The sequence below is a fragment of the Galeopterus variegatus genome, unplaced genomic scaffold (assembly GCF_000696425.1).
Source record: "Galeopterus variegatus unplaced genomic scaffold, G_variegatus-3.0.2 Scaffold643, whole genome shotgun sequence".
NCBI lineage: Eukaryota > Metazoa > Chordata > Mammalia > Dermoptera > Cynocephalidae > Galeopterus > Galeopterus variegatus.
This window is the reverse complement of record NW_007726754.1, coordinates 325,166-338,047: the sequence shown is the minus strand read 5'-3', so window position 1 is coordinate 338,047 and position 12,882 is coordinate 325,166. Positions and strand designations below refer to the sequence as shown.

Sequence of the window (12,882 nt, the reverse complement as noted above, 5' to 3'; positions counted from 1 at the left end):
TGTGTGGAATGACAAGGTAAATCAGACTAAGCAAACATACCCTTTGTTCAGATAAAAATCTCAGTGGGCCACGATGTAGTAAAAACCATTATCTGGAGCCACCACCTTCCCCTACCTACCCACCACAAGAGTGGCTCACTTCCCTTCATCGTACTAATTCCATTTCAGAATGTGCCCAGATTTTACAAAACAAAACCTGAATCTAATCCAATTTTCACCCATCAGTCTACAGAAAATACCTGGAATAGAAGAACACATAAAACACCAGGAAGCAATCAGCCAAATCCAGAAAAGGAGAAGAGTGAGGGAAGCTATTACAGAGTAAGAGAATTGAGGCCATCAAGTAAATATAACCTGTGGGCCTGGTTGGGATTCAGATTCCAGCAAACCAACTGAAGAGAGACATATGAGACAATTCAAGGAATTTGAAGATGGATAGTAGATGTTAAGGAACTGTAGTCAGGTGTGAAGACACTATAGTTGTTTCTAAAAAGTTCTTATCTATTCTATACATACTAAATATTTACAAGTGAAATCACACATCTGTGTTTGCTTTGATGCACTCCAGAAATAACTGACTCGGGATCACCAAGAGACCCTAAAACCAATGGAAGATTGTTGAACAAAATGTTCGATCAAGTTTGTTACTCCACAGATCACTTATGACCAAAGGGAAAAAGGTACTGAAGCAACCTGGTGGACATCACCTAACCAAATGACTGCTTAACATCCCGAAGAGTGGGACAAACTGACATGCCTCCCAATATGATGCTCTGACTTCCCTATGGAATATTCCTGCCAACAATGTTTAACCTATCTCTAATCATGAGAAAGCATTACAGACAAATCCAAAGTGAGGGGTTCTGCACAACAGTGGGCCTGGACTCTCCAAAGTGCCACTGTCATTTATGACAAAGGCTTTAGAACTGTCCAAGGAGAATGAACAATAACTAAAAGCATGCTCCTTCATTGAGTACTGAATTAAAAAACTAAGAAATGTTACTGGAAGAAACATCAATTTCAATAATTGAATATTTTGTAATAGGATTGTGTCAATGTCGAGTATAATGAATACGTTGTGGCTAGGAAGGCCCTTATTCTTAAGAAAGACATGTCAAGATGTCTGTAACTCTCAGATGGTTCAGATTAAAAAAGATAAAACAAATATGACAACTTCTAACAATTAGTGATTTAAGTGAAAAGCACGCAAGTGTTAAATGAAGTGTTCTTGTAAGAGTTTGAAATTTTAAGATAAAGTTAAGAAAATATAAAATACTCTAGCAAAAAAAAGGGGGGGTGGAGACAAAGTAAGATTGGTAAAATGATGATTAACTGCTGAAGCTGACTGATGGGTACAATATGAAGATTCACTAAACTATTTATTAACTTATTTACTTTTACGTTTGCCTGAGTCTGTGTCTTAATTCTCACTTCTATAAAATGAATACGCCCCTCAAGGCAACATCATCTAGATAAGATTACTAGATATAAAGTCCTGTGGGAAAAAAAGCAAGCATTAAACAATTGTTATACACTGTCAATTCTTTCAGGAAAGACTTGAAGAGGACCTCTGAAAAAACAAAAGCCTGCTGAACGGAATATATGTTAACAGAACTACTCCAAGGCCTCTGCACACACACCAGGTCTTCTACCCCAGGAAGTAGCCATGGCTTGTTCTCTCACTTCATTTATGCTTCTGCTTTACCAGAGCAGCCTAACTAAAATGGAACTTGCCACACTTGTCCCCTTGCCCTGCTTTGGTTTTCTTCGCAGCATTTGCTAGTTTATCTCCTTTACTAAAATGTAAGCACCATGAAAGGTGGAACTTTGTGTGGTCTGGCACTACATTCCCCAAACACAAGGTAGTGCTGGCACCTAGTAGGCATTCAAAACAGATATGAAATACTTCCTTCAATCTAAAAGGACTTTAACTGTACTATAACTATATAACTTATATAAATAAGTATAGTACTATACTCTATGCACACTCTTTTTTTCAGATGCAGTTATCAAAAGCATGACTTCTAATTTGGTACTGCCTTTAGAATCCTGGCTTGGCCATTCACTGAACGGTGTGACCCTTGGCACCTTTCTGCTTTAGATTTTCTTTAGCAGAATGGAAATCACACTACCTAACCCTTATGGTAGCTGAGGATTGGGAGGGGGGGTACACAAACACACACACACACACACACACACACACGTATATACCTTGAGTACATACATACACATATAATCTCCGCTTCAATCAACTGCTAAGGTTAGGTATTATCACCACTCATCTATCCTCCCTCAAAGACTGACCACCATAAGGTCTATAAGGTAAAATATCTAACCAGGTCCACTTTGTGGTTCACCTTCATGTTCTTATCCTACTTGGGTCCGATTTTACTCTCGGACAAAAACCATTCCTAGAACAGATACTAAATACAAACATATACCTTTCTCATTTTTCCATGTGATTGAGGCAGAAAATGTAAACACAAGCTTCTTCTTGGTAGACCAGATTCTAATTCTCCCAGGAGGCCAAGTTATAAACAGAAGATCCCAAAATTGGGATGTTTCCTCAGAATGATACTTTTGGTTGGGAAATTCAAAAACCTAATTTTCCCCAAGGTTCAAAGAATATAAAATTATCAAGAAGTAAAAAATAGGACCACAAATAGGATAACTTCAAGAGTATTCAGGAGGACCGGTAAAAATTATGCCCTGAATTGAACCCAAGATGTGAAAGGAAAACAGGGGCATGGTATTCTATATTATGAATGCAGCTGGGTTTTCCTCTTGTATTTCCAAGATAGGATAAGGAGACGGTATAAAAATTGGGAGAAATACGTTCAGAACTGCTTTTCCTGGATGTCAGAAAGCAAGAGATGTTGAAGTTACAAATAGCTTCCAATGATTTCATCCTAATAAGTAACAAAGAAAATGACAGGAGAAATTTTTTTCCTCACTGTTAATCTTCTTACACACACAAACTGAATTTGCAAGAACTCCTGCCCTTACTTAGTCTACACATGAGAATGACATTCCTATGAGACCAACAGTGCTACCAGAGTCTGCCGGACTTAGACTGTCCCTAATGGAAACCTTCTGTCTTAAGCTTTCAAGATATTACACTTTACACAATTGCTTTCTTATATGACTGCTAACAAAACAAAAGGCAAGCAGTACAGCAACAAAAAAAATGACAATGAAAACAACCCATCACTAGGTCATTTACCTAACAGGGTCAAGCAATTGGAAAAACAAAACACTTAAGTACACCTTTCTTATAAAATGCCTGGCAAAGAGCCTACCCTCAAATTTAGCTTTTAACTCAGACAACTCATCTTAAATCTGAATCAAAGCCAGTACTGAACAGATGTCTTATAATTCACACATACTCCATCTGAACACAAACTGAAAACAGGGCAGATTATCAGGGACTTTAACTGATTCTGTACCTTTCTAACAGAAGCAAGGACTGTACACAGGTTCCCACAGGAGCATATTCCCAGCAACCAAGATGCAAGTGCAACACTGCATTTTTGATCGCCACAATAAGAATTTTCTCAAACTGGACACATCCACAGGAGTATGGCTATTATGGCTGCACTTGGGTTTCCTCACCTGACAAAATTAAAGCATTTTAACAGCCAGGGTAGGTGTCAAGGAGAACCTTTTAAAAACTGGAGTCTAAACAGACAAAACCAGGAATTCTCGGGCAGAAGAGGTAAGTGACAGTTCATGATTGAGGGAATAGGGAAGGCCTTCTTCGGTTTATGTCTTCATATGCAATTTCATTTTTAAGCTCTGCACCAAACTCTACTGAGGTATTCCCAAAACAGGTAAGGATTCTCTTAGCTGGGGGACTGTAATCATAGTAAAAATGATCAGGGGGAGCAGGGAAAAACACAAGTCCATTGCACAGTGGACGAAAGGCAGGTAAGAACAATTTGGAGCTTGAGTCTTTTAATATGCAATTTGAAGTTATATATCTAGAGTAGGGAAGGGAAAAAGACAAAAATAAAAATATATCATCACTCCCCTGCTCTATATTCTTATCTAGGCAAGCACCTCAATTTTCTTCATGGTACAGGCTGAATATCCCTTATCTGTAATGCTTGGGACCAAAGTGTTTCGAATTTCAAATTTTTTTCAGATTTTGAAATATTTACAGAATACCAGTTCAGCATCCCTAATCTGAAAATCCAAAATCCAAAATGCTCTAATGAGCACTTCCTTTAAGCATTACGTCCGCACTCAAAAGAGTTTCAAATTTGGATTTCAGATTTGGGATGCTCAACCAGTAATACTATATTCCAAGGGCCATGCGTAATATCAACTACTATAAACTTTATAGATACAGTACGAGCAAAAAATGTGACTTTCTAGACAGAGCAGTCTTTGTCTGGACGTCCTATATCAAACCCCTAAGAGATTAATACAATGAGTACAAATCAAATCGTACCAATGCATGCTTAAAATAAGCAACCACCCAAACATTCAAAGACAAAGTGGACTGTGAATACCAATTTGATAGTTTACACTGTTAAGTCGTACTTCAGTCATATGCAACTCTCTCAAGTATGTACTTTAGCCTAAATGAACACACATAATCCACAGTCCAAAACTAGATACTACCTTTAAGAACTGAACATGCTTACCATCTACTGAGTAGCTATTAATCCTACTATAAACCAACAGCCAATTAACAAGGTGGGCTTTGTCAACATAAATGCTAAAAAAGATTTAAAGGATGTCTAAAGCCAATAGTCTAAATCAGAAATTACAAAACTGTAGTCATATCTAACCCACGGATACATTTCATTTGGCCCATAGTACTCAAATATTCTTGAATTAGTTGCCAACATCTTAAAAATCAGATTTCTTATAAAATCTGGATTTCTGGCTAGGAGTAGGATAGAAAAGTTGGCAAAACCAGGCCCACACTCCCCATGGCAATAAGGGACTGGAGCGGAGTAGTAAGCATCAACACCACTAATTCAAATATGTACTGAGCGAGAACAATTTTTAAGGTTTTGACTCAGTCTGGGGTTCTGACAAAATAAACTTACATATAATAAATTTATCTGTTGGAGTCTCCATCAATAAAAATGGGAATAAAGGAAAACTAGGCAATGAAGTTTAGTAACTTTGAGACCAAAAATCTATTTTAATGACATATTGAGCACCCACTACTTCCAAGGTCATGTTACCACTTTATCTTCAGATTCTCCAATGTACAGATTACTCCCGTTTTACAGATGAGGTACTGAAGATGTCAAAGGGTTAAGATCTCTAGGAAGTAGGTACAAGGATCCAAAGCCAGGTCGATCCACCTCTAAAGTTCCTTCTGGTATCCCTGTCAGTTCTTTATTCCACCATAACACAACCAGTATCTTCACTTGGGATCTAAAGTTCTTTTATTTATTTAGAAACCAAAACAAAACAAAAAAAATCAGAGCATATACTGAAGCACAAGCCTTCACCCCAAGATAATCATACCCAATCAAAAAAACCATACATACGTACCTTAAATATTTTATTTAAGTTTAACACGTAAATGTAAATTTATCTGCCAACCTTAATATGGGATCAAAGCACTTGAAGAATGGTACCGATGATTTGGAGTTTCTTGCTGATTGAAGTTCCTTCTGCTTGATCTAAATCACATCTACAAATGCATCATCTACAATTTCCAGTTTCACTTTCATTAAAGTGGAAGCTCTAAGAGATCCTTGTAACGCAGTTTATGTACAGAATTCTCCTAGACTATTGTTACTCTTCCTCCCAAGCTTTTAATTATTTCAGCCATATCTAATTCTACAGCCATTATTTATGACTCACCTTTTATCAAGTCTTCCCAAAGAATCCAACTTGGTTTCAAGAAAAAAAAAGAAAAGTTTGCATTCGTTTTATCAGTTCACACGATATTTAAATTATTATAAAAACAAAATTACCTGCCATAAAATAGTCTCGAACATCAACACAACTTCTAGTAAGCATACAACTCACCCAGTGAAAGCAAAGTATAACTGACTTGAAAGCAACATACTAGCATGAGAGGTCAACATGCTACATCATATCAAAGAACTGTTTTAGAAATATGAGGAGTAATCCCCTCAAAGCAGCTAAGTGAGCATCTACTGTATGTACAAAGCATAGCAGAGGACAGAAATGAAACAGATTTGACCCTCGAGAACTTGTCATCTAGCAAAGAAGGTAAGACACACTCACCAATTAACTAAAATACAAAGTAGAAAGTGATCCATGTGATGAGAGATAGAAAAACACCATGTGACCAAAGGAAAGATTATAGTCTATATTTCTAATGGTGCATATGTCCTTGATATTTAATTACCAAATGAGTTAAAATGAATTTGAGGAACTGGACAGCTTTTCATGGAGGTGGTGGGGTAACGTGGAAAGGGAGAGCATTCCAAACAGAAAAGCAGTACAACACAGGCACCCAAGAAAACAAAAGGGAATGGTATTTATAGGGATCTGCAGTAGCTTTGTTTACTCAGTATATGGAATAGAGAATGGAAAAAATTAAGATATGAGGTTATAAAAATAGGTTGGAGTCATATCAGAGGTGGCCTTAGATACCAGACTTCATTCTGAATGTCTTTGAGAGAGAGGTGTGTGCTGTAATTTGGCAAGTGTCAACACAATCAACTAGTATGGAAATCAGAAAGCCATCATTATACAAAGGTACTTCAAGAAGTTTGTGGAAAAAACAAAAAAAATTTTTGGGTGGGAGGCAGTATAGGGATCCGAACTCTTGATCTTGGTGTTACAAGGCTGTGTTCTAACCAACTAAGCTAACCGGCCAGCCCCTGATAACACACATTTTTACATGAACTTTTTGAAGACCCCTTGAACAATGCTTTCTATTATTTCTTCATTAAAAATGCATCTCAGTTTAATTCTTTTAAACTATCTCAAAAACATGAATTTCTGTACTCCAAAAAGTATATTTACAGACACTAACTATCCTTCCTTCAGCAGTACATCAGAAGGGACCACCTAAGAAACTGCAAGAGAGTCCAAGAAACATGAGCAGTTCAACTAGCGCACAGAAGAAACTATATGGGATTAGGGCTGCAGGAATAGAAAGAATCAGATTTGTTCAGCTCCAGATGACAGAAGACAGAGAAGCAATAAAGAGAAGTTAAGGAACAACAGAGACAAGTTTTAGGATAGCCAACTCATTAAGTTTTGAGCCACGCTGAGTTTGCAATGCCAAGGGAACGAACATCCAGGCTATAATCAGCACAGCAGACAGTAGGAATCACCAGTTTCAGCTTGTTACAAAAAATAGCCCATCATCCACATGAAGGTCAAAGGTATAGTACGTAAAGAAAAGAGAAAGGGAGGAATAAAAGGAGAAATGTCAGAGAACAGCATCATTAAGAAGCCAAGAAAAATGTTGAACCTAGAAAACTGTCTGTATACTCTAAACCAGGGATGGGCAAAGTTCTTCTGTAAAGGACCAGATAACAAATATAAACAAAAGAACAGGGTTATATATTCCAATGCAACTTTATTTATGGATTCCGAAATTTGAATAATAATTTCCACGTGTCATAAAATATTGTTCTTCTTTGATTTTTTTTTCCAACTATTTAACTGTAAAATCCTTTCTTAGCTCAGAGGCCATAAAAACACAGGTGGCAGGTCAGATCTGGCCTATGAACCATAGTTCACCAGCCCTGCTCTAAATTAAGAACAACAAGATTAACTGTCCTTTTCCAAACTCCTGAGCATAGTTTTTCCTTTAGATCAATTGGGAACGTACCAGACCTTTATCTGACTAATTTCTCTAATATGATTCCCCTGAATAAGAGATAACAACATGTGTTGATAATATCTGTCTTCCACTAAAAGTACATACTCCTTCTCTCAAACAGATAAACTCATGAGAATCTTAGAAATGAATTCTAATGCAAAGCCAATAACTAAGTGAACTAGAAAAAGTTTGATAATTAAATTGCAACAGATTTATGTAAAATATGAGTAATCACACCACAATATTTCCTCATCCCCTCCCTACCCTTCCTTCCGTATTCCAGGTCTCTTAGATGAGTTATACCTGCACTACGAACACAGCAAAGGCACTAGATGAAAAACATTACTTTAGAATTTGTCCCTCACTGGGCCGGCCCGGTGGCGCACTGCTATAGTGCGCCGCTTGGGAAGTGCGGTGGCGCTCCCGCCGAGGGTTCGGATCCCACATACAGACCGGCCGCTCACTGGCTGAGCGAGGGGCGGGAGCAACACTGGGGGTTGCGATCCCGTAGCCGGTCCCGGTCCGGTACGGGCGCAACACTGAGGGTTGCGATCCGTTGCCGGTCACGAAAAAAGACAAAAAGGGAAAAAAAAAAAAAAAAGAATTTGTCCCTCACTGCTCTCAAACTTTGAATTTTCTTAAAGTAATTTTATAATCAAAAAGGTGAGAACATCCAAGAGCATCCTGCATATAAATACTAGACATAACCGAATTTTTAAAACCTATAAACAGTATTGAATGTATGCATCATGAACAGCAATTAAGAAAAAAAAATCAGTGCAAAATGTCAACTTCTGACAAGCAGTCTCCACACATACAAACCACATCTGGTGAGGAAGGACTCCTTACCCCCAAGCCACTCCTGTACCTTAGCTGTAGCTAAGGGGCAGGAACAGGACTCCTTCTTCAATCACTTGCTGCGGTAATAAGCTGTAATCCAAAAAAACTGTAATACCACATAAAAGTATAACATTGTCCACAAGGCTCAAGTCTTTCATTACTGGATAACTATTTTTAGTTGTCTGGTTTCAAGCAGACAAAACACAAAGAGAGATTACTAAAGATATAAACTAAGCTGTTCAGGGAGGGCCCATGAGAGGAAAAAGACTAACATTGCCATCTGACAGCTAGACGTTGATGTTTCCATTTGAACTGATGTCTCCCACCAACAGCAGAAATGTCACTATTTCCTAGTTACCAAATGTTGCCAAGCAAGCCAAGCTACAATGACCTAGGGTTGGCCAGACCCGTATATGAGTTCATTAGCACCCTATGCCTCCAAAAGTATCTAAAATGCAAACATTTAGTAGGTATTCCTTTCAGAATATCCTAACTTAGATAGTAATCTAAAACAAATACAAAACTTCTGCCAGGTTTTCTAATCAAAAAGTCTTGAGTGAAGAGAAACAGAAAAGAGATTCTTCACCGCACAACCAGAAAACCTATGCTTTCTATGTTTTAGGAACTAGATTATCACTACACTTTTCTATATCTAAATAAAACCAGGCTGTACGCTAAATGCAGATTACATCAGAAAACTACCTACAAAGAACTATTTCAATGAGTTATCTTAAAATATAAAATATAATCTGCTCTTCAATGAAATCAAAAATAAATGGGGAATACTGAATATAAAAATAAATGTTTTAATGAGAAAGAACTTGGGATTTCTATGGTAGCTATCTATTTTATTTCTATTAGGAAAACATATACAAGAGAATAGATATATAAGTGCAATTTTACTGTACATGCATTCACTTAGCAATTAAGCTAGTTATTATCTAAATCATTAACCTTTAATTCATGTAAAAATTCCTGACTGGCAATAAGAAAATTTCAGGGAAAACATCCTCCTATGGTTTTCACAAGTCTGAATATGCCAGCTGTAATTATCATCTGGGTAAATCGAATAAGACATGATAAAATGTTCCTAAATTTACTGCAGATTTTTCTTCTCAAAATTCCTCTTCCTGTACCCACCCCAGGCATAAAAATCTTCTACTAAGTTTTCACAACTTTTCCTAAGCTCCTCTACACAGTATGTGGCTTTATTATTCATGTACTGGCAATTCAGTCCTTTACCTAACTGAAATTAAGTACCAGTTTTCAAAATCTAATTACAAAGTGAAATCAAAGGACATCAACCATTTTCCCAGACTCTCCAGAGAGGGGACTCGAATCAGTGTCAGAGCTCACCCACCAAGTAACTCACACTTCTCCTGTCTACCTGAATGTTCCCAGATGCAGTAGAGGTAGAGAACTCACCAGCTCACAGGCCATCCATTTCTTTTTCAGTTGTTAGAAAAGGTCTTCCTCATTCTGAGATGAGACTGCCTGAGAAATCTGTAGCCTGGGTCTTTCCTCTGTAGCTATGTCTTTCCACATTACAGCCTTTGAATACTGTGTTTTCCAGAAGTGAATAAAACTCTTTTGATGCTATGTAAGTATAACAGGACTCTCAAAATATCTTTTTACTGGAGATGCTACTATTAATATGGTCTAAGCAAGTACTTTTTCAGACTGCTTGTCATCACCTTTAAAGGCCTGGTTTCACAACATCCATAACTGTGTCATATTTCAGAATTTAACCACACTTTTACCTACTTTTCATGCTAAAGCAAAAGGAGGGAGAAAATAGAAATGACATTTTTATATACACATTACAATTCAAGCTAAACAGTACCTGCAAATAAATTTCTTCTTGGAAGACTGGTACCTACATTCATAAATGCAACAAAACGTTGGAAATACAACGAAAGCAAACTCATGATAATCAACTCCCAATTGCAAAATGAAAAAAAGATAGCATTGGAACTTCTGAGGAACTGACTAACATATAATTGTATAATTCACTACAGACTTCTTATTCTACACACTACACACTGAAATCTTTCAATGGGAATTCCCACAAGTGACTTTGCTACAGTGCAAGATGCTGTGAGAACCTCAACACAATATCCATATTTTAAATTTAAAATCTCTCTGTAAGCTCAATTTTAAGGAGTCAAGCTAGGGGTCATAGACAAAAAAAAAAAAATGGAGGCGGAAGGGGAGGGAAGTACTTCAGGCTTACAGAGTACCACAGAAAAGAAACAAGAAAACAGCTCTGGAAATCCAAGAAAGGGCTGGAAAAACTGCACTCTTTCAACTTCCATATCTGCTATAAAAGTTGCCTAACACTGCGTACTTCCTCAATTCCAAGACACATAAATGACTTGCGGGAGAAATGAACGATCACATTAAAGGGCCACAATGTGAGAGATATATGTTTCAGAAAACATGAAAAATTTCCAACTAAGAATTGAAGAATTGTTATGGTCTGCCTGCATGTAGAAGACAAACTGCCTCAGGTTTCCCCAGGGCCTGCTAAAAGTGTACAAGCCCACAGTCAGTGGCACTTTCCACCTAGTGTTAACTTTTTTATTCCTATCTCCCCAAGTATCCATCCTATTTCACAATCCAATTTTCCTAAATTGAAAGTAAACAAAATTATCACAAATCTGGAAGTGTTTGTTACACATTTACAACCTACTCAAAGATAAGTTTTTGAACAACACAGTGAGTTTTCGTTGTTTAATCTTACTTTACCTCAAGAATCTCAACACTACTTCATCATTGTTACAACCTTTTATCTATGGGGGGCCACCTCCTCCTCCTCCAGGGAATTCATCTTGATTATCTGCTTTCTAGGATCTTGTTTGCCCTTGCCCTCTTGCAAGGATTTCAAGGGAGGTATTTATTATTTTAACCAAACTGCACTTGGTTTATATGAACTAGAATAAAACATATATGCTCCACAATCAAAGATTGTGAATCCTGGTTGTTACAGAACACAAAAAAATAGAAGTAGTGTGTGTAAAGAAAATACACTTAACTGATAAACTTGTAGCCATGTTAACCAAGGTACTTGGCAGCTATGCCAAAAACAAAGAGTGCAGTCTTCATTTCAAATGTTTAGGCAATGAGCAAATATTATGCCTAAACCCTGCCTCTTTAGTGATCACCTGCTACCTCCCTAAGACAAGGAAGGTAAACAAAAGAAATTTCAGTAACCACATTTTCCAAGTTCTACAACTCCTAAAAAGTATAGTTTAAAGAAAGGGCTTACACAATTTCCACTGAATTGAAATGTATCCTTAATAATGTCTTTTTTTTAAATGCTCCTATCTCATTAAACTACATATCCTGGTAAGAAGGGAAGAGAACCAAAAACGGGGGATATTTAATAGACTAAACAATACAATCTTAACTTCTCCCAAATTCAGGGATAACAGGCTTGGGGACACAATGTCACGTCTGGCCCGACTCTCTCTGGACCTGATCAAGAGGCACTGGTGTCCTGTCCCTAACAATCTCCTAATGCTCCGTGACTGTTAGCTCTTCAGTAGAGCCTGGACCATGATCCCATGCTTTATTTAGTTCAATCAAACTTGGTATACCCTGAAACTGACCCAAAGTTGATTCAAATATAAAACGCGTCCAACCCTCTAATGTTGTATGTGGGAAACCATGCTTCAGACGCAGTACCAAAAAAAAAAAAAAAAAAATTTTCTTTTTTTTAATATCTGGGGATGGGGGAGCATACACCACACTCTACGTTACCGAATTCACGGAAGTCATCTTTAAAAAAAAAAAAAAAAAAAAAAAATTTTCTTTTTTTTAATATCTGGGGATGGGGGAGCATACACCACACTCTACGTTACCGAATTCACGGAAGAACGGGGATTTCGGCGACGACTTGAGAAGTACCTGACCCAGAACAGAGGACGAAGCGCTGCCTCCTTGCCGCTGGCCCCTGTTCTTGGCCGCGCCATCACCCGAAGTGAGCGGACTGCTGGTTCGCTTATCATCCCTCCAACTTGAAATCCCCTACCTCAAGATCAATCAAAAGCCGGGGGGAGAAAAATGTCTTCTGAAGGCGCAAGAAAGGCCACAACTTGGATGAATGAAACTGGGTTAAGGGCACCTGGAGCAGGATTTTCGCTGAAGTCAGAAAAAGAGAAGTCAAAGATTTTTTTTTTTTTCAACGTGAAAGCGGCTTTAAGCGACCAGGGTACAGAGAACTGCACAGACACGCTTGGGGGGAACGTTTTATTGAGCGCGGA

General features: G+C 37.8%; 1 protein-coding gene across 1 annotated transcript in view; it reads right to left on the bottom strand.

The window, feature by feature from the left end:
- MRPS6 (mitochondrial ribosomal protein S6) overlaps positions 1–12,591 on the bottom strand; it is a 62,246-nt gene extending 49,655 nt beyond the window's left edge. Inside the window, exon 1 of the mRNA XM_008570924.1 lies at positions 12,481–12,591. Within this exon, the coding sequence (XP_008569146.1) occupies positions 12,481–12,591 (111 nt within the window). The remainder of the gene's footprint in view (positions 1–12,480) is intronic.
- Positions 12,592–12,882: the final 291 nt, after the last annotated feature.